The sequence below is a fragment of the Pelodiscus sinensis genome, chromosome 8, assembly GCF_052426305.1.
Source record: "Pelodiscus sinensis isolate ZL-2025 chromosome 8, ASM5242630v1, whole genome shotgun sequence".
Classification (NCBI taxonomy): Eukaryota; Metazoa; Chordata; order Testudines; family Trionychidae; genus Pelodiscus; species Pelodiscus sinensis.
The window spans coordinates 35,640,948-35,667,920 of NC_143059.1; the positions used below are offsets into that span (position 1 = coordinate 35,640,948).

General features: G+C 49.1%; 1 protein-coding gene across 11 annotated transcripts in view; it reads left to right on the plus strand.

Annotated features, from left to right (window-relative positions):
* Nucleotides 1–26,973, plus strand: part of PCDH15 (protocadherin related 15) — a 1,468,744-nt gene that overhangs the window by 1,273,388 nt on the left and 168,383 nt on the right. For all 11 annotated transcript variants that reach the window (XM_075935032.2, XM_075935036.2, XM_075935034.2 and 8 more), the window contains one exon: nt 10,645–10,785. In XM_075935032.2, coding sequence (XP_075791147.2) covers nt 10,645–10,785 — 141 coding nt within the window. The remainder of the gene's footprint in view (nt 1–10,644; nt 10,786–26,973) is intronic.

Here is a 26,973-nt window from a genome sequence, read left to right on the forward strand (position 1 = left end):
TTCAAAAATTAGATTCAGTTAAATACTTTAATAATAATCATTTTCTTTCCTAAAATACACCATTAAGGGCCTGTTAGACATAGTCCCTCTGAGTTAAGATATGTGCAGTCCTTCACTGTCCTAATTCTCTGTTGTCTAGGAGGAGTGTCCTCATTATGAAGTCCTTTTATTGTATGTAGTCTGCTTTCCCTTATATGCCAGTCCTGTTCTTCAAGTTAACTTCAAAGTGGGGGTCAGGTCCATGATCCAACACCAAGCAAAGGACTTGGTGGTGATGGGGAACTTCAACTATCCAGACATCCATTGGAAAAATAACACAGCCAGACACAGATTATCCAATAAGGTCTTGGAATATATTTCACATGATTTTGTATTTCATAAGGTTGAGAAAGCTACAAGGGGGGAAGCTGTTCTAGATTTGATTTTAACAAATAGGGAGGAACTGGTTAAGAATTTGAAAGTAGAAGACAGTTTGGATGAAAGTGATCATGAAATGATGGAGTTCATGATTTAAAGTGGGTGTGGGGAATCTAAGGCCTGGGGGCCAGATGCCTGAGGCACATTAGGTTCAAGGTGTGAGGGCTCAGTCAAGGGCCTCTTCTTTTGTCAGATGAGGCCTTTCCGACATTTGGCATGAGGTTTACAGGAATGCTGAAAAAAAAATCTGCTCTTCTGAAAATTTTTTTTGGAAGAGCAGACACATTCCTTGGATGCAGCAGAGTTTTTCCCAGGTACTTCTGGTATCCCAGAAAAACTCTGTAGTGTAAACATAACCTAAGAGGAAAAAGTATTGAAGACAGTTGGCAGTTTTTCGAAGGGCCATTATTAAGAGCACAAGAGCACACTATTACACTGAGCAGGAAAGATAGGAAGTATGGCAACAGACCACCTTGGCTTAACCAAGAGAGCTTGAATGATCTAAAAATAGGGTGACTATCCATCCCATTTTTACCAAGACAGTCCCTTATTTAAGATCTCTTCCCGGTGTCCTGACTTTTTTAAAAAATATGGGCACATTGTCCTGTATTTTCCCTGCAGCAAGGGGAGGAGAGGAGAAAGGCGCCACTATGCTCGGGGCTCCAGAGGCTGAAGCCCCAAGCATCAGTGCCTCCCCTTCCCTGCTGTAGGGCTGAAGTCCCTTTACCTCCCCATTCTGCATGCTGTGGGGCTGAACTTCATCCCTGCAGTGGTGCAGGGTGTGCAGGAAGCCACCAGCACTTGGTGCTTCAATCTCTGGAGCCCCAAGCGCCAGCCCCCCCCACCCCACTACTGAGGGGCTGAAGCCCTGAGTGCTGGTGCCCCCCCCATAGGTCTGAAGCCTCAAGCTCCAGCAACCACCCCCAATTTGGGTTAAATCACTGAGTGTTGGCAGCACCCCCACTTGGTGTCCTGTATTCAGCATAGGAAAATATGGTCACCCTATCTAAAAATAAAAAGAAGCCCTCTGTGGAAACAAGGTAAAAGTACAAAGGATGAACTACAGACTAGTTAGCTTAACTACTGTGCCAGGAAAGATATTGAAACACATAATTAAGGAATCTATTTGCAAACATCTGGAAGATAATAAGCTGATAAATAACAGCATGGATTTAAAAAGAACAAATCATGTCAGACCATCCTGATCATTTTCATTGATAGGATAACAAGCCTTGTGGATAAGAGGAGAGTGGTAGATGTGGTCTACCTTTAGTAAAGCATTTGATACAGTCCTGCATGACCTTCTTAATAATAAATTGGCGAAATATAATGTAGCTGGGGTTACTATAAGGTGGGTGCATAATTGGTTAAATAACTGTTCTCAGAGAGTAATTATCAATGGTTCACAGTCATGCTGGAAGGCTATAAGTAGTGGGATTCTTCAGGGATCAAATCTGTGACTGGTTCTGTTTAATATCCTCATGAATGATTCAGATAATGGCATAGAGAGTATACTTGTAAAGTTTGCAGATGATACTAAGATAGGAGCAGTTGAGTTGCAAGTACTTTGAAGGATAGGGTTATAATTCAAAATGATCTGGAGAACCGGAAAAATTATCTGAGGTAAATAGGATGACATTCAATAATGACAAATACAAAGTGACTTCTAGGACAGAGTACTTCAGAAATGATTATAGTGGACTATAAGCTACATATGAGTCAACAGCGTGACAATGATGAAAAAAAAACCCAAACCCAAAATATCATTCTGGCATGTATGAACAGGACTGTTGTAAACAAGACATAAGTAGTAATTATTTTGCTCTCCACTGCTCTGATTAGACCACAAGTGGAGTATTGTGTCCAGTTCTGGGCATCACATTTCAAGAAAGATGTGGAAAAATTGGAGAAGGTTCAGAGAAGAGCAATGAAAATGATTAAAGTCCTAGAAAATATGGCCTATGAGGGAAGACGGAAAGAATTGTGTTTGTTTAGTTTGGAAAAAAGACTGGCTACATCTACACTGGCCCCTTCTTCGGAAGAGGCATGCTAATTTCTAACTTTGGAATAGGGAAATCCTCGGGGGATTTAAATATCCCCCGCGGGATTTAAATAAACATGGCCACCGCTTTTTTTCCGGCTTGGGGAAAAGCCAGAAAAGAGCTTCCAGACTGGCGCGATCCTCCGGAATAAAGCCCTTTTCCGGAGGATCTCTTATTCCTACTTTCAATAAGAGATCCTCCGGAAAAGGGCTTTATTCCGGAGGATTGCGCCAGTCTGGATGCTCTTTTCCGTCTTTTCCCCAAGCTGGAAAAAAAGCGGCAGCCATGTTTATTTAAATCCCGTGGGGGATATTTAAATCCCCCGAGGATTTCCCTATTCCAAAGTTAGAAATTAGCATGCCTCTTCCGAAGAAGGGGCCAGTGTAGACGTAGCCACTGTGTGTGGAAATGGTAACAACTTTCAATATCTAAAAGGGTATTACAAGGAGGAGTGAGAAAAATTATTCTCCTGAACCTCTGACAATAGGCCAAGAAGCAATGGCCCTAAATTATAGCAAGGGAAGTTTATGTTAGACATTAAGAAAAACTTCCTATCTATTCAAGGTGGTTAAGCACGGGACTAAATTGCCTAAGGAGATTGTAGAATCTCCATCATTGGACATATATAGGAGCAGGTTAGATAAACTTCCGCCACGGGTGATCTAGATGGTGTTTGGTCCTGCCATGAGTGCAGGGGACTGAACTTGATGACGTCTTGAGGTCCCTTCCAGTTCTAGTATTCTATGATTGCTCTTTACCTCCATGTGGACAGTCCAGGCTGCTGAGCTGACTAACTGGCTTTTCCTCAGATTATGTAAGAGATGGATAAAGGCTCCTTCTGCCCTACCTCACTGAGCACCCTTGTAAGAACCAGAAAGGATTTAGCTTTCAACTAGCTGTATTGTGGTTACAGATATGCTCTTTTTAACCAGGTATAAAAATGGGACCACTAGTTTTCAACTGGAATTAAATGTTGGCAAAAATATGAACTTTTAATCCAAATAAATATTGTGTCCTTATATAGAGACAAATTCTGCTACTCACATTGAATAGTTACTTACTCCTTGGTTAGCCCTGTTAATTTCAGATGTATTGTTCACTATGAGTAAAATTGGCTGTGCATATCTGCAGTGTTCATTACCATAGCATCAGTGGATCTGTCTTGCATAGTTTCAAAAGAAATAAATGTGTGTTCTCCATACATCTTTTTTACCATCTACAGACTAGCATAAGCATTATAAAAGTGTTCAATCTTTTAGTAAAACCATATTTTCTTCTTTACCTGTTTTGATGCAGTTTAATCTGCAAGTTCACTGTTGTACTTACTGATAATTACTGACATGCTGCATTGAATGCATGATCAATAACCAGAAAGCTATTTTGTATCCTATTACTAATTGTAGTTGAAAGTTACTAATCATATTTCATGAAAATGTCAATGAAAATTGGATTTTCGAATTTTGCCTTATTAAGTACAACACAGGCATTTAAATGCAAGCTGCATGTATTTTGGAAATTAGGCAGCATTTCTGGTTTTTGAAGTTTTCAGGCATCTGTGAAACTGGGTCCTTCAGAATCTGATCCAATTCATCTTAAATATTTGCATATTTTCAGGGAAATACAGGCTTTATTCCTACTTTATCTGATGTTTTGTGTACCCTGCTGCTGGTTGTTTTTCCTCACATATCCCCTTAACATGTAATTTATGTTCACACATGCTGATTTAACTGTTTTAGTGATGTAACTTTACATCATCTTATAAAATAGCTGAATGGCTCTGATCTAGAAACGTGCAGTCACTGAATGCCTAATCCAACATGAAATTCAAAGGAAATGAACTTCTTGACATTTTCTTTGTCAGATACTGGTATAAAGTCTGAAACTTACTCAGTTTTAATTATTGAAGAGAACAAAGTTGATGCATGCCAGGGTGCATCTAAACTGCACTGTAAGTCTAAATAAGATATGCAATTTGAGCGATGCAAATTTCTAAATAAAGCACTATTCCAAAACGTCCCTTACTCCTCGTAGAATGAGGTTTACAGGGACATCAGAATAGCAAGCCCAAAATATCCTGTGAAGACACAGGATAGCTATTTCGGGATACTCTGGTATCCCAAAATAGCATTGCAGTGTAGACATACCCCTATAATGCAGTGCCCCGCTAACAGAGCTCACCTTAGGCACATGATGGTTTTTGGTTGGCAGTTGAACTCATCCATTCATCTTTGTCATGATGGGCAACCATCATTCAATTGTCAATTTTTCTGTTGAATTTTGTGCCTTCCACAAAATAAATTGGTTTCTTAAATGTGAGCATGTTTCATGATATACTGCTGAAAGTACATTTGGTATTGGCCTCCTTGAGTCTCCTCCCTGAAGTTCTGGCTTGCATCTCCTCTAAAATAGGTTGAAGGAAAGTATGTTTTCAAAATGTACTTTCTGTGTTAACAGCAGAGTTATTGTTGTTTTTGAAATAGTAGTTACAGTGCTTGGGGGCCTCATATAAGATTGTTTTCTCCTTGTGATAGACACTGAACAAAAGTCAGAGCTCATCCTGTCCCAATGATCTTATAAAGAGTGTGGGAATTATGACAAGGGCCAACAGCTAATGCGAGCTGCTGGGCAAGGTGTGGGGAGAGCGGGCTATCTGTACCTGGAAGTGGTGGGATGTTGGACAGGGGTGGGAGCAGCCAGCCCTTGGTGTTACCCAGACCCCAGAGCTGCTCCCCCCCCTCCCAACACAACACCTCAGAGCTGCATGAATTGTGCAGAGTAACACTCCAACAGCAATTTATAGAGCCTGGGACCCTTTGAATCACCAAGCCCTGGAGCAATTGCCCCCTTCTCTCCCCCCCATCAGTGGGTCTGAATGAAAGTAAGTTTATAAATTTTACAGTTGGGAAAGCAGCCTGAAAAGGAATTGTCAGTTGTCTAACACAAATCTTATATCTGACTAGAAAGAAAGCACAGCTGGTTCCTTGTGGCAAAGGATAATGATAGAGTAGACTGACAATTACAAGTATAAAAATGATGTTATGTTAACTAATATAAATGAACAAAAATGTCAATTTGGAAAAACAAAAAGTATATTTCTTAAGACATTGAGAGAAAGTTCTGATTAATAGGAAAATATGTTGTTAGTTTTATGTAAACCCTAATTAAGCTCTAAGGGAACTCTAAACCTTCCAATGTCTTTAAGACCTCTGCAGCAGCTACCGTTTCATCAAATAGCCTCAGGTTTTTTTGCTATACCCACAGCATTTCTCCCAGCTGGCTAACATCTTTAACTCTCTAACTATCCCAAGGATATGCACTTCTATTCTTTGTTTAACATATCACTGGATAGATTGTACAGATCACCATAAACAATAAAGGACCCAGCCATTCATGTAATTTGGGACAGCTATTGTTTAAACACTTCCATGGACCTGAAGCTAATAGTTAAAGGCTGTTGCTTAAAGGTTCCTATAGGGTAACTAATGGAACGATAATTAGAAGTTAATGGATACATTAATTCAGGAGTTGCCAAACTTTTTTCCCTGAGGCCCAGCTGTGCAGCAGCAATATGCACTGCAATCTACAATTATCAACTTATTGAGCAAAATTATGAATTTTAATAGTTACATACATATAAATGATATAACTGTAAATAAGCAATGCGCATGTTTCCTTTTCATTTTAATGTAAATAATTGTGATGATAGAAATTTATAGCAGTGTTTATTCAAAGAAATGCAGCAAGATCTTTGAAACCCAAGTGTTAGTAAATGACACTTTAAAAATTTCGAGAGCACAATGCGGTGTTCAGACAGTGAAAACACAATGTAACGGTGTACAATGTATAACATGAACAATAAGCAACACAACAAGGTTAATAACATTTTTAAAAGAACACATTGGATTATTTGTTGATTTTAAAACAGTAGTAGTTCTTCAAGGAGTGTCTCTGTAGGTGCTCCACCTTGGGTGTCTGAGTGCCACCGTGCTTCTAATTGGAGATTTTAGGTAGCAGTGTCCACATTCAACTGTGCATGTGGAACCGCTGCAGTGTGTTATTTGAAATGGCTACACCACATGTGCAGCCAAACGTCCCTTGAAGTCCTTCTCTTCCACCAACAGCTTTGGTCAGAATCCAGCAGTTGCCCTCAAGCATTAGTGTTAGCATTTTAGATTATTATTAGTAGCAGTTTTTCCTGTTTCTTCTCTTGTTTAAAAATCTAGTTAGCAGTAGTGTAGTTATTTAAAGAAATATATAGGACAACTAAAGTAGTTAGTTCTAGTTCTAGGCTGCTTCTTCTTCTTTTGAATGTCATGTTCAATGCTATATTTCTTCATCAAAGTTGAACATCCAAACTCTCCAGCCAGTGAACAGCATCGCTGGTTAGATTGTGGATATCCTCCAATGAGCCAGTGAATTTTCATGTTGGGCATTCCACAACAATGTGATGCATAGTTTGCGGACTGCCACAATCACAAAGTGGAGATGGCAACAAATTCCACTTATGGAGTAGATAACCACACCTTCGCTGACCAGTTCTAGGCTTTAAAGGTTCATGCATTCCAGTAACTGTTTGGGGGAGGGGGTTCCCCCGGGACATGCCTGGTTCACCTGGCTTCAAAAAGTGTATAACCTGTGGGCTGTCCATTTCTGTCTCAGACAGATATTCCTAGTGTGTCCGCTGCTTAGGGTGGAGCACTCTACCTCCCAGTGTCTCCATTGCAAGAAACTAACATCAAAGACATGGAAAGCCAAGGAGCTACAGGTGAAAATGATGCTCCTTGAGGAAACAATCTGACCTGCTTCTGACCCGGACACACTACAAAACCTAGGCAGCCATCTCCTGGTGAGACCTCTAAGAGAGTGGGTGGGTCTCTCAAGGTCAAGCTGCAAGGACACTGACAGGGCTCAAGTGAACAAATAAGAGATCCCACTCTTCTTCAGGGGCTGACTCGCCCTTGAGGAAACACGTTCTGCATAAGAAAGCTGCCCCCACACATGCTGCACCAAAGATGCTGGAAAAACAAGCTCTAGTGGATCTGGCAATGACAAGGACCAAGACTTAAGGAGAAGGCTCAACCCTCCTCCAAGGCATTGACAGAGGCAAAGTAAAAGCCTTTGATATAAGCACCAACCAACATACCGTGGGCGCTGACCAGAGCACTGACAAGACATCATTAGGCATCAGCACTAAACGCTACCATCCCACTGTCTATGGCACTGTCGGCACAACCAAAATATCTGGCATCTTCAGAGCATGCGAAACAAACCGCACCCTCAGTCCTTGCTAAGCATCAGGCACTGGCAATTCAGCCTACATTGCCGAAAATTGCTATGGGACTGGCGTTATTGCTTTCCACGTCGGCACCACAAATATTCACCACCAGTGCTGATCTCATGGTCTTCTCAGAGCCAGGGATGCCAATGGCACCTCAAACATATCCCGTTTTAGTTTGTCATCTACTTTAGTGGTATCATAGAACTGGAAGGACCTTGAGAGATCATCAAATCCAGTCCCCTGCCCTCACAGCAGGACCTAACACCAACTAGATCAGACGTAGCCAACCCGCGGCTCTTCCCCCCCATCAGTGTGGCTTGTGAAGCCACTCCCATGGCTCAAGAAGCTGCCCACGCGCCCCTGAGAATGGCCCCTGCCTCCCGGCTCTCCTGTACCATCCGGTGTCAGGCCACAGTTGGGGTTCCTGCAGGTTGCTGGGAGGCCTGCAGCTGTGAGGCAATCCTGGCGTCCCTGCCCCATGCCTGCCCCTGGCATCACTGCCTGCAGGAGCAGGTGGTGCCTAGCAGCTGTGAGGGTGCAGGGGTATGATGGCCCTCCCTGAAGGTGGTCATGGGTGTGCCCCCTTTCCCCCCAGGCTGTGATCAGCTTGACATGTCACAGTATTGCACCATGCACTTTGCTCCTGCCTGCCCTGCCCTGTGTGTGTTGGACCCTCACAGCACTCACCTGATGTTCCCTCCCCGGTGTCCAAAGTTGCCTGGGAGGCCTCCTGCGCCTGGGTGTCTGGCTCCTGGGTGGTCTGGGCTCTGTCCTCCTCCTCCTCCTCCTCCTCTAGGAGCTCCGGGTTCTCAGGCTGCTGTTGCCACCGCTGCTGAGTGGGGGTCTCCAGCCCAGACTCCATCAGCCGCTCAGGAGGCAAGGGTTTACTGGCCCCAGGATCCTGTCCAGCTCCTCGAAATATGCACAGGTATGTGCCGTTTCCCTGGAGTGGGAGCTGCACTCATGGGCCCTGATGTACTCCTGCCTGAACTCCTTGACTTTGGCCCTGACCTGCGGTGCCATGCGGGAGTGGTGGCCTTTCCTGGCCAGGCTGTCAGCCATTCGGCCATAGATGTCAGCGTTCCTGTGCCTGCTCTGAGGGAGCTGAAGAGCCTCCTCTTCGGCCCACAGCTCCAGGAGGGCTTTCATTTCTGGCCCTGACCAAGAGGGTGCCCACTGTTTGGTGCCCCTGTCTTCCCGGGGGTATGAGTCTTTGGAAGGGCCAGGGGAGGTCTTTGGGGGCTTGTCCCTGGGACATGGCTCACCACGCAACAGAGCTCCACCGTCAGGGCCCTCTCTGGAGGTGGCTTGTTTCCAGAGTGCCGATCCTGGGTGCCTATGCCTTTTAAAGACGGCTACAGGCAGGAACAATAGAGTTGAAAGCTGTGGCAGGAGTGTCCACCAGGGGTTCTTCCTGGAGGCCTTTTCTGTCAACATAACTTCTCCCCTGCATCCACACCTGCCTTTTGTCAACATAACTATGTCGACAAAGGAGTTATTCCTCATGGAATGAGGTTTACAGCCGTTGACAAAACTGCTGAGTTATGTCGAGGTTATGTCGACGTAACTCAATGGCAGTGTAGATGCAGGTATAGTTTTGTCGACAAAATCCACTTTTGTAGACAAAACCCTGTAGTCTATACATGACCCTAGTGACTGCTCTCTGCATCCAAACTCCCTTCCAGATCCTGCACATCTCCTCCACCCAAAATCTCTCTTGGAGCCTTAGGCAGGTAGGGGTGATGCTGTTGTCAATGACACACTTATATCCTATAGCCCAGGGGTGGGCAACCCATGGCTCATGAACCACATGTGCTTTTCTCTCCCAAAAGTGCGGCTCACAAAGCTGCTCCTGCGCTCCCTCCTCCCCCCGCCCCGGCTTCTCCCGGGTCCCCTGTGCTCACAGGGGCAGCAATTCAAAATGGTGCCAAAAACAGCAGCCGTCAACAGGAGCCTGATTAGGCCAAAAAGCCTAAGCTTGTTTCTTAAAGGGGCAGCTTGACAATTCTGAGGGTGGCTTTCCTTTTTTGCGGGGGGGGGGAGATGCTTGACAATTCTGGTGTGGCTCTTCACATTTCCCCCCTCCCCCACTGTTTCAGCTCTCTTTGTTAAATGGGTTGGCCACCTGGCTATAGCCCATTGATTAGGACATTCACCTGGGAAGATCCAAATTCAAGTTCCTGTTCCGATGATCTTTTAATTATGCATACAAAGTGGAACAGCTTCAGTTTGTAACTTGAAATTTGATGGAGAGTCCCTGTGCCACTAGTGGTTTAAAGTAATATTTGCATATGCACACAATTTTGTAATGCAATCTCTTAATAGTCTGCTAATGTTACTTATTCTCTGTGCAAATGGATGTAGTAAAGAAAAATTCAGACAGTGTTGTACCTTTTTCAATTATGTGTGAGGAAGGAGGCAAGTGTATTAAGCTTACATAAAATTCTTTCCTTTTATCAATTTTAAATTTGTTGGTTTTAAGTTTCAGTGAATGCTCTCTTGTTCTTGTATTGTGAGATTTATATTCTTTGTTCTATTCATTATTTTGTACCCGCTCTTCTCCGTCCTCCCCTATACTCCCCCTCACCTCCCGATTTATATTTTCTTTAAACCAACCAGTCCCAGTCTTTTCAATCTTTTTTCATGTGCGAATCTTTCCAAACCTTTAATCATCTTAATCACTCATCTTTGGACCTCTTCAGTGTCATTTGTATCTTTGTTTTCTGAGCATCTCTAGAAATGAACATCATTTGCCGAGTGAGGATGGACCATCAGTCAGTGTTGTTATATGTTCAGTTTGGTTTTCTATCCCATTCTGTATACATCTCCTTATTTTGTGCAAAACTAAGAAAGTATTATATATATGTATGGAATTCTTACACTTGTAAATGTGTATTTGCCTTACAGGGTACGCCAGCAAGTCGTGTAAGGTACAAAGTAGATGTCATCCAGTTCCCTTACAGTGCCAGCATTTTTGATGTAGAGGAAAATTCAGGGCGTGTAATAACCCGAGTAAATCTTAATGAAGAGCCTAGCACGATATTTAAGGTATGAATATCAAGCAGAATATTCATAGACATTAAAAAATAGTATGTATGACACATTATTTCATTTATACCTTAGAAATGTTATTTCATTTATAACGTTGTTTTTAAGTTTACTATGAAATAATACAGACTATAATCAATTTTAATTGGTGATTCATGAAAATGTAGTTTGAATTTAAACCTGTTTCCTAAAGATTATATGGTTTACTTTTCTGAAGATATTATTTTTGGTTTTGTTTCATTAAATTAAACTATATCCATAATGAGTACAAAACTTATCCTCAGGGCCACAAAGCCTACTATATTTTCCTCTTATATATGAAACATAGATGCCAACTCCTCATTGTTTGTTCTTAGATTAGCTGATGCGGAGAGCTGTGAAGTAATCTGTACAGTTTTGGGGGGAAAAGATTAATGATCTCTCACTATTATTGAGCAGTGTGTCTGTACAGTGCCTATATGCCGATCCAGAGGCAGACAGTCATCTAACTAAGCATTGATAGGGGTTGTGACAGGGTACTGTAGTTGTGAATGGATGGGAAAACAGATCTTCAAGTCAAATAAGAAGAACCTAATTCTCCCGTCATACGCTCCATCCAAAGCCATTGACTTCAGTAAGGTTATACAGAGTGCAAGTCAGAGCACAGTTTGACTTCAGATATGTAAGAGAATTATCTTAAAGGGGCAGAGATGGAGAAAAAAATCTCCTCTCTGAAAACTGTGAGAGGTAGTAGTGTGTGTCTGTGTATTTGTCTTGTAAAAAGCATAATTTAATTGAATTAAAATGCTTATTCTATTAATTATCTGATGGTGGGTAAGAAATTCACAATAGAGTTCTGATATAACTTTGATGGGATTTTCAGTTTAAAAAGCCATACTCAAAAAAAATTAATGGCAAAGAATAATTTGACTACAAATTAAGAGGTGTTTTGGCATTGTTTTATTGTACCGGAAGACAAAAGGCTCAAATGTACAACAATTGTTGGTTTTCATTTTGATTTGCTGGGTTATAATGGCTCTTTCTTAATTATACTTTTTCTTGGATGAAAGTGACAAACTTTTACTGGGAGGAAAATGTATAAATTTATCTTATAATGACCGTTTTTGTAATGTCTATTTTCCTGATATGGAAAATACTATCTGTCAAAATCCCCTTAATACATGTTTTCCACTTCCTTTTGTTTATATATTTTTTGAAACTAGGATAGAAGAGATGTTTATTGGTAAATGTAGTGGAATAAACCTGTCCATTCACTGTTTCACTTTTCTGATATGAATAATGTTACGTTCTGTGGATTAAACAAACATGAAGTTTCCAATTTTCCAGAGGGAATACTCTTGTGTTAACATTAGTATACTGTATTACTGTGACAGTCTTTTAATTGCCTTTCTGTGCTTCCCATGAACTCTCCAAATTCTGAAGCCAAGTTACACATCTATAGGATACATGAGAGATACATTTCTACCTACATTGTCTCTACACTGATTCTACTGATTCTGAGAAGAGATGGCAAAGGCAGATGGAAAGGCTATTTTGGAGTGAGATGCAGAATAACTCCAGAGCAGTGAATTCTTGAACTAAAACTGACCTTAGGGGCAGAAGTATTGGGATGGAGGCTGTGCTATTATTTTCCCTCTTGGTAGCCTGGTTGTATTCCTACTATCTGGGGGTATGTCTACACTACCCCGCTAGTTCGAACTAGGAGAGTAATGTAGGCATACCGCACTTGCAAATGAAGCCCGGGATTTGAATTTCCCGGGCTTCATTTGCATAATCGGGGAGCCGCCATTTTTAAATCCCCGCTGGTTCGAACCCCGTGCAGCGTGGCTACACGGGGCTCGAACTAGGTAGTTCAAACTAGGATTCCTATTCCAAACTACCGGTACACCTCGTGTCCACCCAGTATCCTGTCTACCGACAGTGGCCAACATCAGGTGCCCCAGAGAGGGTGGACTGAAGACAATGATCAAGCGATTTGTCTCCTGCCATCCCTCTCTGGCCTCTGACAGACAGAGGCCAAGGACACCATTTTATCCCCTGACTAATAGCCTTTTATGGACCTAACCTCCATGAAATTATCTAGCTTCTCTTTAAACTCTATTATAGTCCTAGCCATCACAGCCTCCTCTGACAAGGAGTTCCACAGGTTGACTACATGCTGTGTGAAGAAGAACTTTCTTTTATTAGTTTTAAACCTGCTCCCCATTAATTTCATTTGGTGTCCTCTAGTTCTTCTATTTAGGGAACTAATAAATAACTTTTCTTTATCGGCCCTCTCCACACTACTCATGATTTTATAGACCTCTATTATATTCCCCCCTCAGTCTCCTCTTTTCTAAACTGAAAAGTCCCAGTCGCTTTAACCTCTCCTCATATGGGACCCGTTCCAAACCCCTAATCATTTTAGTTGCCCTTTTCTGAACCCTTTCCAAGGCCAAAATATCTTTTATGAGGTGAGGAGACCACATCTGTATACAGTATTCAAGATGTGGGCGTACCATAGTTTTATACAGGGGCAGTAAGATATTCTGGGTCTTATTTTCTATCCCTTTCTTAATTCCTAGCATCCTATTTGCCTTTTTGACCGCCGCTGCACACTGTGTGGAAGTTTTCAGAGAACTGTCCACGATAACTCCAAGATCTCTTTCCTGATTTGTCGCAGCCAAATTAGCCCCCATCATACTGTACGTATAGTTGGGGTTATTTTTCCCCGATGTGCATTACTTCAGAGAGTGGTTGTTAACGGTTCTAAATCCTGCCTGAAAGGGATAACAAGTGGAGTTCCTCAAGGGTCTGTTTTGGGACCCATACTGTTCAATATCTTCATCAATGATGTAGATATTGGGATAGAGAGTACGCTTATTAAGTTTGCAGATGATACCAAACTGGGTGGGGTTGCGACTTCTTTGGAGGATAGGGACATAATTCAGAATGACCTTAGCAAGTTAGAGAAATGGTCGGAGGTAAACAGGATGAGGTTTAATAGAGAGAAATGCAAAGTGCTCCACTTAGGAAGGAACAATCAGTTCCATACATACAAGATGGGAAGCGACTGTCTAGGAAGGAGCATGGCAGAAAGGGATCTAGGGGTCATAGTGGACCACAAGTTGAATATGAGTCAACAGTGTGATGCTGTTGCAAAAAAAGCAAATATGATTCTAGGTTGTATTAACAGGTGTGTTGTAAGCAAAACTCGTGAAGTCATTCTGCCGCTCTACTCTGCACTAGTTAGGCCTCAGCTGGAGTACTGTGTCCAGTTCTGGGCGCCACATTTCAAGAAAGATGTGGAGAAATTGGAAAGGGTACAGAGAAGAGCGACAAGAATGATTAAAGGTTTAGAGAACATGACCTATGAAGCCAGGCTTCATGAACTGGGCTTGTTTAGTTTGGAAAAAAGAAGATTAAGGGGGGACATGATAGCGGCTTTCAAATATCTAAAAGGGTGTCACAAGGAGGAAGGAGAAAATTTGTTCCTCTTGGTTTCTGAGGACAGGACAAGGAGTAATGGGCTTAAAGTGCAGCAGGGGAGGTTTAGATTGGACATTAGGAAAAAATTCCTAACTGTCAGGGTGGTCAAATATTGGAATAAATTGCCAAGGGAGGTGGTGGAATCTCCCTCTCTGGAGATATTTAAGAACAGGTTAGATAGACATCTGTCAGGGATGGTGTAGACGGAGCTTGATCCTGCCTTGAGGGCAGGGGGCTGGACTCGATGACCTCTCGAGGTCCCTTCCAGTCCTATGATTCTATGATTCTATGATTCTATACTTTACACTTATCCACATTAAATTTCATTTGCCATTTTGTTGCCCAATCACTCAGTTTGGTGAATTCTTCTTGGAGTCCCTCACAGTCTGCTTCTGTCTTGACTATCCTAAACAGTTTTGTATCATCCGCAAAATTTACCAGCTCACTACTTAACCCTTTCTCCAGATCATTTATGAATAAGTTGAAAAGGATTGGTCCCAGGACTGACCCTTGGGGTACACCACTAGTTACCCCTCTCCAATCTAAAAAAATACCATTTATTCCTACCCTTTGTTTCCTGTCTTTTAACCAGTTCTCAATCCAAGAAAGGACCTTCCCTCTTATCCCATGGCTATGTAATTTACACAAGAGCCTTTGGTGAGGGACCTTGTCAAAGGCTTTCTGACAATCCAAGTATACTATATCTACTGGATCCCCCTGGTCCGCATGTTTGTTAACCCCTTCAAAGAACTCTAAGTGTATGTCTACACTACCACCCTAGTTCAAACTAGGGTGGTTAATGTAGGCAACCGAAGTTGCAAATGAAGCCCGGGATTTGAATTTCCCGAGCTTCATTTGCATCTTGCCGGGTGCCGCCATTTTTAAATGTCCGCTAGTTCGGACTCCGTGCCCACGGCTATACGCAGCATGGACTAGGTAGTTCGGATTAGGCTTCCTTACAGATTAGTAAAACAGGATTTCCCTTTACAGAAACCATGTTGACTTTTACCCAACAAATTATGTTCTTCTACATGCTTCACAATTTTATTCTTTACTATTGTTTCGACTAATTTGCCCGGTACTGAAGTTAGACTTACCGGTCTATAATTGCCAGGATTGCCTCTACAGCCCTTTTTAAATATTGGTGTCACATTGGCTACCTTCCAGTCATTAGGTACAGAAGCCGATTTAAAGGATAGATTACAAACCACAGATAATAGCTCAGCAATTTCCCATTTGAGTTCTTTTAGAACCCTTGGATGAATGCCATCCGGTCTAGGAGATTTGTTAACATTAAGTTTTTCTATTTGTTCCAAAACCACCTCTAATGACACTTCAATCCAGGACAGTTCCTCAGATTCATCACCCACAAAGGACGGTGCAGATTCAGGAATCTCTCCAACGTCCTCAGCTGTGAAGACTGAAGCAAAGAAATCATTTAGTTTCTCCACAATGGCTTTATCGTCCTTGATTGCTCCTTTTATAGCTCGATCATCTAGGGGACCCACAGGTTTTTTAGCAGGCTTCCTGCTTCTAATGTACTTAAAAAACATTTTGTTATTTCTTTTTGAGTTTTTGGCTAGCTGTTCCTCAAATATTTTTTTGCTTTTCTTATTACATTTTTACACTTGATTTGACAGTGTTTATGTTCTTTTCTATTTATCTCACTAGGATTGGACTTCCACTTCTTAAAAGACACCTTTTTGTCCCTCACTGCTTCTTTTACATGGTGGTTAAGCCATGGGGACTTTTTTTTAGGTCTCTTGCTATGTTTTTTAATTTGGGAGTATACATTTAAGCTAGGCTTCTATTATGGTATCTTTAAAAAGTTTCCATGCAGCTTTCAGGGATTTGGCTCTAGTCACTGTGCCTTTTAATTTCTGTTTAACTAACCTCCTCATTTTTTGTAATTCCCCTTTTTGAAATTAAATGCCAGTGTGCTGGACTGCTGAGATGTTCTTCCCACCACAGGAATTTTGAATGTTATTATATTATGGTCACTATTCCCAAGCGGTCCTGTAACGGTTATATCCTGGACCTGATCCTGCGCTACACTCAAGACTAAATCGAGAATTGCCTCTCCCCTTGTGGGTTCCTGCACCAGCTGCTCCAAGAAGCAATCATTTAAGCCATTGAGAAATTTTATCTCTGCTTCTCTTCCTGATATGACATGTATCCAGTCAATATGGGGGTAATTAAAATCTCCCTGTGACGGGGTGGAGCAACCCCGTCACCCCCCACTAGCGCAGGACAAGGAGGGGGGGAGAAAACGGCGCGTCGGGCCAAACCACGCCGGACGCGCAATCGCACGGCCGCGCAATGCGGCATCAGCAGGCCCCCGAGTGGGGCACCTACGTCACGGGCGCATCCGGGACAAACGCTGATGTCATGGCCGCGCCCGGACACGCCGCGGGGGGGGGGCGGCAACCTGGAAGTGTGGCCTTTAAAAGATGCCGGGTATGCTAAGCAGGGACGGCATCTGGAGCAGGAAGGTACAGGGGAGCCCACAAGACAAGGGGGACGTGACCAGCCCGTGTCATGGGGCGGAGTGCCAAAGGCCCAGGGCGGGCCGCAGAACCCAGAGCAGGCGCGTTTGGGGGAACACACCCCGTCTGCTACCGCCGAGAGCATTGCACTCGGCGTTAGGGCCCTGGGCCGGGGTCCGGAGAGAGGGTGGGCCCGGACCCCCACTCCGCCCGGGGGCGCATAGTGACACACGCATCAGCCACCCACTGGGTGACACATGACACTCCCATTTACTATAGAGTTCTTTATTTTGGTAGCCTCTCTAATCTCCCTTAGCATTTCAATGTCAGTATCGCTGTCCTGGTCAGGTGGTCAGTAATATATCCCTACAGCTAATTTCTTCTTATTGGAGCATGGAATTACTATCCATAGCGATTCTATTGAACATGTTGATTCACTTAATATTTTTATTTCGTTTGATTCTACATTATCTTTCACATACAGTGCCACTCCACCACCCACTCGGCCTGCTCTATCCTTTCTATATATTTTATATCCCGGTATGATTGTGTCCCACATATTTTCCTCATTCCACTAGGTTTCAGTGATGCCTATTATGTCATTTAATACGAGGTACTCTAGTTCACCCATCTTATTAGTCAGACTCCTAGCATTTGTGTACATGCACTTTAAAAATTTGCCACTGCTTATTTGTCTGCCATTCCCTGATGCATTGGATTCCTTTGTATGCGGTTGTTTGTCTGCTCTGGCCCGTGGTTTGCCCTCTCCCCGCCTCTCTTTCTGACTACAGCTTAGAGAATCTCTATCAATGAATTCTCCTCTAAGAGAAGTCTCCCTCCAATTTACGTGCATCTCCGCACCAATTGGCTTTCCTCCATCTCTTAGTTTAAAAACTGCTCTACGGCCTTTTTAACGTTTCGTGCCAGCAGTCTGGTTCCACCCTGGTATAGGTGGAGCCCATCTGTAGCAGGCTTCCCGCTCCACCACAGCGCCCCCTGCCGTCTGTTCGGGGAATTAGATCTGCCGTCAGGTGGCGCGGTCTTTCAGGACACTGCCCTCCGGCAATGTCCACAATAGCCTGAGCTTTTCTCCCCTTCCAGTGGATGGTTAGTTGTAGGTTGGCAGGTCTTTAGGAGGCGGTTCCTCCGCCCCTGATACAATGGGTGGCTAGTCCGCCCTATGGCTCTACCGTGCCTTAAAATAGTCCGAGTCTATGAGTCTATCTCCGGCCTTGTTTCAGGTCGGGGTGAGAGACAATAGTTCAGGGGCCCAGCCTTGCTTCAGGCCTGGGCCACGGGGAAGAAATTCTCCGTATATTCAAGTCTCTTAACTCAGTTATGGGCAGGACAACAGTCCTAGTCCTGGCCCTTTAAAAGGTCCGGTCCGGATCCTGGCCGGGTACCAAAACCATGATACGGAAATCCAGGCCCTCAAGCAGGGTAGGGCAGCGGAGCACTGGGTGCAAGCCCGGGCCCTCAAGCAGGGCGGGGCAGCAAAACACAGTAAGCTGAGCTGGCCCTAACTTCTTCTCCCCCTTTGCTGGTACTTGTACCTCCAGCAGGTCTGTCAGGGAGTCGAAGCGCTGTTGTCCCAGCAGTGTCCGGTCGGCCCAATCCAGGGCGTCAAGGAGTTGAAACTCTGCAGCGTCCCCCAGGCTCGCCTGGCCCCGGCGTTCCAGTACCCATCGGGGTTCCAGCTGGTCCAGCGGCTCAGGCCAGTCCTCTGGGTCCTCAGGAGGTTCAGCTGGCTGGCTTGGCCAGGCCTCCGTAGCCCTGGCAGGGAAGCCTTGGCTGGCCTCCGGGGAGGCTGCTGAGGGCGGTCTAGGCCCGGTCTTAGCCTCCCCCGGCAGGAGCTCTGGACAGGCTTCCGTCTCCTTCAGAGGCTGGGCCCTGACTGAGCTCCCCGGCGGCCTTCTTATACTCCTAGCCCCGCCCTTTGACTTCTGGTCAGGTGAGGGGGCGGGGCTAGGCTGGGCCCAAAATGGCTCTCTTTCTCCTCCCCCTGTTCCTGGTCCTGCCACCTGCACTAGCTGGAGCCTTCCGCACCCCACCAAGCCATCACTCACCGCCTGCTGAGACCCTAACGCTGCTGGGCTGCTCCCCTCGGACGACGCTGCTGCTACTGCCTACCACCGCCACCAGCTGTTCCTGTTGCCTGAGAGGGGAGGGGAGGCCTGCTGGCTGCCCCCACTTCCCTTCTCTGCTCCAGAGAAGAAGGACCACCCCACCAGCATCCACCACCTGGAGACCTTCCCCTGCTGCCTGCCCACTGCTGCTGCTGCACCCTGCTGAGGGGGAGAAGAGGAGATCACCACCATCGAGAACTGTGGAGGGGGTTTGTTTAAAGACTGAGCTTTTTTAATCTGCTCCAGGGGTGGTGGTGAACTGAGCTGTTGAAAGGGAGGCTGAGGGAGAGGCTCAGAGCTCCCCCCCTAGTCCAGCTGCCCCCCCCCGCTGCCACCACCCCCAACGCCCCCTCTATCACCCCTCACCACCTGGACTGTCTCTTCTCCCCCTTGCGGGGATTGCTGCCCCACCCTCCATCTGGGAGTCTGCTGCAGCAGTGGGCGAGGTTGAGCCCCCACAGCGCTCGTGGGCGTGCTCCCTTCCCACCCTCTTGGACTTGGCCCCCCTCCTTCAGCTACATTTGGCTGGGGGGCCATCCTCACCCCTGGTCACCCACCCTACCCCAGCAGCTTGTGTCCTTCCCCATTGCCTGCCCCCTCCCCTGCTAGCCTAGGTTGTTTTTCCCCTCCCTCCCCAGTCACTTACCCACCACACCCGTTCCCAAAGTTTATCTGCCACGCCCCTGCTCCAGCTAGCCCAAGTGTGTGTGCCCCGCCCCACCCAGCTGCTGTTCCACTCCATTTCATCCTCCCCCCCAGCTGCCTGTGAGTCCTTGAGTACTACCCGATCTGTCCTGTCCCCCTGCCCCGAGCGCTTGTGTCCCACCCCTCCCCTTTTCGTTAGTCCCCCTGTTCACCGCACTTCCCCAACGGCCCCATAGCCCCCCCTCGTATCCCAGTGCAGCCGGAGGAGCCGGCCCCCGCCCTGTACCCGTTACCTTGCCCCTTGTCTGCCCTGCCAGTACCCTCCTCCTCCGCCTCCAGCCTTGCAGGGATGAGTGGTTGCTGGCCTCTCGGTTCCCCCATCTCTATCCTGACCTCTTTGGTTCCCTCCCTCCCAGCAACGAGTCGGCGGGAAGGAGTGGATGCCCCCCCTCTTCGCTTTCTCCCCTTCCCTCCCAATTGTATACCTCCCCACTCCCCTCTTCCCTCACGTGCCCCTGCCCCGTAATAGTGCCCTCCTTCTCTGCTACAGCCTCAGCAGGGAGGAGAGGCTGCTAACCCCCCCACATCCTTAGTCGCCCTCCCCGAAACCAGTGCCCTCCCTCTCTCCCGCCCCCTCCCTCACGGACACCCTCCTCCTTCGCCTGCTGTCTGGTTGGGAGGAGCGGTTAACCTTTGTTCCCCTCTCCTGTCATCTGTGCCTCCTTCCTCCCCCCTTCCATGATGGAGGAAGTCCCTGCCCCTGTCAATCCCACGGCCCCCTCATTACCATCGGGCCCAACGAATGCTGCGGCTGACCTCCCGACCCCAGGTCTGAGCTCCGCCGCTGCCACGGCCGATGCTCCCCCAGATTTGGGAGCAACCACCACCTCGGCCGGAAAAAAGGGCGGGGGGAAGTAAAAGGGCAAAGGCCCAGCCCCGAAAGCCAAATCCACCACGGCCGAGGCCGCCCCGCCCCCTGTGGGTCTACCATCTACCACAGTCCCTCCTTCTCCTGTTGTTCCCACCACCAACTCTAGGGGTGATTCAACCAAGGCCCCCAGAGCTTACACCCAGGTGGCTGCTGCCGCCCCCTCACCTGCCATGTCATCTGCCCTGACTGCCGCCTACAGCTCCATCCCTGATGGCCGGGGCCCCTTTCCCACCATGACCAGGAGGCACGGCGTCCGCTGCCTCCTGGTAACCGCCTCGCCCCACATGGAAACTTAGGTGTGGGCATTGGCGAGGGTGGTGGGGGCCTCGGCCGTGGTGGCAGCCTTCAAAATGTACGGCAAGGCGGTGTTCTTCCTTGCCTCGGAGGCCGCCGCCCAGGAGGCGGTGGAGAGGGGCCTGGCAGTGGGGGGCGTGCACGTGCCCCTCGAACTGCTGGAGGACCTGGGCGTACGGGTGGTCCTTACCTCCGTTCCGCCCTTCCTCCTTAATGCCGCCCTGCTACCTTCCCTCTCCACTCTGGGGAAACCGATTTTGACCATCAGCCCTCTCCCGCTGGGCTGTAAGGACCCTGCCCTCCGCCACGTCTTGTCCTTCTGCTGGCAGGTACAGCTGCAGCTGCTGCCGGCGGCGCGTGGCAGGGAGGCGCTCGAGGGGTCCTTCATGGTGCCCTACCAGGGGGCCCTTTACCGAATTCATTACTCCTCGGGGGAGACCCGGTGCTTCCTCTGCCGGGCAATGGCGCACGTCCGGAGGGACTGTCCCTTGGCCCGGTCAGAGGAGGCGTCTGGGGCCCCCGGGGCCCGTAAGGGCCCCGGCCCCACCATCGCCGGCCCCCCTGGTAGTCCGGGCTCTGCGGCCGCCCCTCCTCCAACGGAAGGCCCTGCTCGAGAGCCGGAGGCGTCTCCTCCGGCGTGCCCGAGCGGGCAGGCGGGCCCCGCCTCCACTCAATCAGTCTTTACGGGGCCCGAGGAGGAGAGGGTGGCGCGGTTGCTGCCGGGCGAGGGAGAGGGCCGCCCGCAGGTGGAGGTACCCCCCCTTTCCCAACCCTTACCACAACGCCCTCCCCGAATACCAAAAGTCCCCCCCCGGCCTTGCTCCTACTGACCAGCCCTCCACCTCCACCTCGGAGGGCTGGACGCTCGCTCGGGGGAAGCGCAGAGCCTGCCATTCGCGGGCTCCCTCTCCCCCCTCCGATGGGGAGGGTGGGAAGGCCCCCGGAAAGATCCCGAGGGGGGCCAGCGCTGTCAAGATTGCCCCCGGCGAGCGTCGGCGGAAGGTGCTGGCTGAGGAAGCTGTGGCGGTGAGGGGGGACGACGACGTCCCCCCTGCGGAGCCTATCCGCTAGGAGGCCTCTGATGGAGCCCCCGCGGCCCCGGCTCCAACTGAGCCTCCCTCCATTCCCGCTGAGGTAATTGTTGCCTCAGCAGCTGGAGGGGAAGGCTCTGGGGCCGAGGGGATGGAGTTGAGCTCCATCTTTGAGGAGATCGAAGCCCTGGGTCTGACCCCGCTCACCCAGGGGGAGGACGACCCTCTGCCAGCGGGCCTCGGTCTGGGTGGCGACTCTGTGGTGCCGCCCCCTCTTCTTCCCAACCCCAAGCCTGTGTCCCAGGTGGCCGACCCTGTCCTCACGCTCGGGACACCCATGATGTTACCCACTGGCCCGGCCTACTCGAGCGCCGGAATGGATGCCGCCGAGCCCTTAGGGGCGATGGCAGGCGACGAGCATCCGGGTCCTGGGTTTGGGGGCGCCCCCTCTCCCACAACTGAGGTGGGGCGGTCATCCCCCTTTCCCGCTGGGGACCCGGCAGAAGACGCCACACTGGCCGACGCCGAGGCACCAATATCTGGTTCTCCATCTGAGCCCGGCGTCGGCGCGGGCCCCCCTCTCCCCACTCCTGATTCCCAGGTCCCCAGTCGGGAGGCGCTGCAGTCCGGTGAGATGGCCACGGGGGCCCCCCCCAGGCCTCACTCGGGATTCTGATCTGCTCCCACATCCCGACCCCTCCCCTATCCCCGTTTCTGCCCTTTACAAACCCATCTCCAGCCCCGAGCCCTCCCCTGCTCCCGATCCCTGTCCTATCCCTGCCTCCCCCCCACTTCCTAACCCCGACCCACCGTCTGGCCTAGAGCCCACCCTTTCTCCCGCCCCAACTGTGGAGAACCCCCCCCCGCTGTCATCCCCCCGTCCTTCTCACATACCTGACCCGTCCCCACTGTCCTCCCAAACGTCTGCCAGTGCCACCCCCGCGAGGGCCATCTCGTTTCCGCTAGCTGTGAGCGGCTCTCATGGGTGGTATTTGTATCCCCGGTCCCTAACCCGTTAGGGGCTGCCTTGTTCCTTCCGCCGCCCCCTCCCTTGCTGGGGTCAGGGACGGGCAGTGCGGCGCCATCTGTGTCGGCGCCGCGTTGGGGATCGGATCCCTGTTTGCCCGTCTCCGTTGCCCGTGAGCTCCACCCAGAGGCCCAGATGGAGGAGAACCCTGGCTCCCCCTTGGCGCTGAGGAGCGAGCTGCGCCAATTCCTCGCGGATAACTGCAGGGCAAAGGGAAAGGTGCAGCTCGCCCTCCAGCGCTGGGGGGACTTCCACCTCATCCTCCAGGCCACTAGAGCCTTGTTGCAGGAGGGGAGAGACTCATAGACTTTAAGGTCAGAAGGGACCATTATGATCATCTAGTCTGACCCCCTGCACAGTGCAGGCCACAAAATCTCACTCACCACTCCTAGAATAATCCTCTCACCTATATCTCAGATATTGAAGCCTTCAAATACTTTGAAGATGCAGAGAATCCTCCAGCTGTGATCTGTACCCCATGCTACAGAGGAAGGCAAAAAACCTCCAGGGCCTCTGCCAATCTACTCTGGAGGAAAATTCCTTCCCGACCCCAAATATGGCGATCAGCTAAACCCTAAGCATGTGGGCAAGACTCATCAGCCAGACACCCAGAAAGTTCTCTATAGTAACTCCTATCATCCCTCCATTGACCTATTTCCAACTGATAATGAATGGTCAATTAGTTACCAAGATCATGTTGTCTCATCAAACCATCCCCTTCATAAACCCATCTAATTTAATCTTGAAACCAGATAAATCTTTTGCCCCCACTACTTCCCTTGGAAGGCCGTTCCAGAACCTTACTCCTCTAATGGTTAGAAACCTTCGTCTAATCTCAAGTCTAAACTTCCTACTAGCCAGCTTATATCCATTTGTTCTTGTGTTTGGACAGGCTCAACTGGACCCTGACCAAGCTGGTCAGCTTCAGGCGGGAGGTATGTCAGGTGTCTGCTGTCGGGTCAGCTGTACGCTCTGGCGATCGAGCCCTTCTTCTGTCTCCTCCGTAGGAGGTTGACGGGGTTGGTGCTTTGGGAGCCGGAGCTGCAGCTGGTCCTGTCGGCGTACACCGATGACATGCTTCTCGTGGTCCAGGACCCAGGCGACCTGACGCGGGTGGAGGCTTGCCAAGCCGTCTACTTGGCAGCCTCCTCCGCCCGGGTCAACTGGGTCAAGAGCTCTGGCCTGGTGGCGGGCCGGCTCCCTTCCACCTGCGCTTCAGGCCATCAGGTGGAGCGTGGGTACGCTGCTCCATCTGGGTGTTTATTTATCCGCCACACATCCTTCTCCGCCAGAGAACTGGCAGGGTTTGGAGGACAGGGTAGGTGGGCGGTTGTGGAGATGGGCAGGACTGCTCCAGTGCCTCTCCCTTCGCGGGAGGGCACTGGTGTTAAATCAGCTGGTCCTGTCCATGCTCTGGCACCGGCTCAACACCCTGCGCCTGGCCCCGGAGGTCCTGGCCAAGCTCCAGAGGATAGCTTTGGAGTTCTTTTGGCCAGGACTGCACTGGGTCTCTGCAGGGGTCCTGTCCCTCCCCCTGAAGGAGGGGGGCCAAGGCCTGGTCTGCGTGCACAGCCAGGTCCAGACCTTCCACCTCCAGGCCCTGCAGAGACTCCCCATTAGTGCAGGTAGTCCAGCATGGGGCACCTTGGCGTGCGCCTTCCTCCGCCGCCTCTGAGGGCTCCGATACGACCGGGAGCTCTTTTTTATCCACCCGAGGGGTCTTCCGTAAGACCTCTCAGAGCTGCCAGAATTCTACCAGGATCTTCTCCAGACCTGGAAGCTGTTTTTGGCGACCAGGTCCGTTGTGGCCTCCGAGGGAGCAGACCTCTTCGCGGAGGCCCTGCTCCACAATCCAGCCTTGTGCGTGCAGGTAGCGGAATCTCCCTCGGTGCGCCGGAGGCTGATCCTGGCAGGAGCCACCATGGTCGGAGACCTCCTGGACTATGACAGGGGGTATTGGGTGGATCCTCAAGTGCTCGCTCGGCGCATGGGGCTCTCCACCCCCCGAACACCTCTGCGCCTACTCCAGGAGGTGAATGCGGCTTTGCCGCGGCCCGCTCTCGACTTCCTGCAGCAGTCCCTGCGAGAGGGTATGCCCCGCCCCTCCCTTCCTGCAAAGCTTCTGTCCCTTATTATCGGGCCCCTGTTCCGTGGGCCCCTCTGGCCTTTCCATCCATGGACCCCCAGCTGGCTGCAAAAATTGCAGCCCGTCTGTTTTCAAACCGCGCCAAGACAACATCTGTACACGCTCGTGCTCCACACCCTGCATTTCCCCACCCTCGCGTCCCGCCCCGATACCAAGTGGTGGGACTACCTTAGACCTATAGAGGGTGGGGAACCCCGATGGGCCAGCGTCTATTCTGACCTAATTCCGCGGCCCATCGGGGACATCAGTTGGTGGCTCCTTAGTGCGGTTTACCCCAATCCCGGACACCTGCCCCTTCTGCGGCGTGAGGGAGAACCTGGCGCACACATATTTAGAATGCACCAGGTTGCAGCCCCTATTCCGGCTCCTCCATAACCTCTTATTGAGGTTCTGGCTGCACTTTTCCCCTCACCTTTTTATTTACGCACACCCAATCCATGGCCCCACAAAGTCTCGAGACCTCCTCGTCAACCTACTCCTGGCTCTAGCAAAGGTCGTCATCTATAATACCAGGAGTAAGATGTTGGACGAGGGGGTTCTCTGAAACTGTGGGGCCTATTTCCGTTCCTCCCTTATGTCACAGCGTCCACTGGCTCCATCGATAGCTTTGAGGAGCAGTGGGCGCTGTCCGGAGTTCTCTGCTCGGTGTCCCCATCCGGTTCCCTAGTTATAAACCTTTAGCCCGCACTTCTTGCCCCTTTTGTCATTATTTGTCCCAAGTAATTAATTGAACCACGGGTCCAGTCATCCCTCCCGCAAGGCTGGGGGAGGGGGTTTTAGAAAGTGGGCGGGCAAAGCCCGCCCACTCTCCCGTGTCTTCAAATAGACCCCACTACACCATCCTTCCTGTACAGGCTCCCCCTCTCCCAAAAGTGTCCCCAGTTCCTAAAAAATCTAAACCCCTCTTCCCTACATCATCGTCTCATCCACGCATTGAGACTCTGAAGCTCTGCCTGCCTACCTGGCCCTGCGCGTGGAACTGGAAACATTTCCGAGAATGCCACCATAGAGGTCCTGGATTTCAGTCTCTTTCCTAGCAGCCTAAATTTGGCCTCCAGAACATCTCTCCTACCCTTCCCTATGTCATTGGTACCTACATGTACCACGACCATCGGCTGCTCCCCAGCACTACACATAAGTCTGTCTAGATGCTTTGAGAGATCTGCAACCTTCGCACCAGGCAGGCAAGTGACCATACGGTTCTCCCGGTCATCACAAACCCAACTATCTATGTTTCTAACGATTGAATCACCCACTACTAACACCTGCCTCTTCCTAACTGGCATTCCCTCCCCCTCAGAGGTATCCTCAGTGCGAGAGGATACCGCAACATCCTCTGGGAGGAGGGTCCCAACTACGGAATGGTTTCCCTCTGCTCCCATTGAATGCTCTGTTCCCTTGAGACTTTCATTCTCCTTAAGAGCACTGGGGCTCTCAGACTGGAGGTGGGACAGTACTACGGTGTCCCGGAAAGTCTCATCAACATAGCTCTCTACGGGTATGTCTACACTACAAAGTTAGTTCAAACTAACGGACATTAGTTTGAACTAATTTTAATAGGTGCTACACTAGCGCTCCGCTAGTTCGAATTTGAATCGAACTAGCGGAGCGCTTAGTTCGAACTAGGTAAACCTCATTTTACGAGGATTAAGCCTGGTTCGAACTAGCTAGTTCGAATTAAGGGGTGTGTAGCCCCTTAATTCGAACTAGTGGGAGGCTAGCCCTCCCCAGGTTTCCCTGGTGGCCACTCTGGCCAACACCAGGGAAACTCTATGCCCCCCTCCCGGCCCCGGACCCCTTAAAGGGGCACGGGCTGGCTACGGTGCCCGTGCCAGGTGCAAGCCTGCCAGCACCCAGCCAACAGACCCTGCACCTGGCACAGCACAGAGCCATCCACCCGATGTCCCCCAGCCCAGGGAGCTTGCTGGCGGCTGGCGGCTCCAGGGAGCTTGCCCTGGACCGCAAGAGGCGGGCACCTTCCTGGGCTAGTGCGGACATCGTGGACTTCGTCCACGATCTCCGCACTAGGCACAG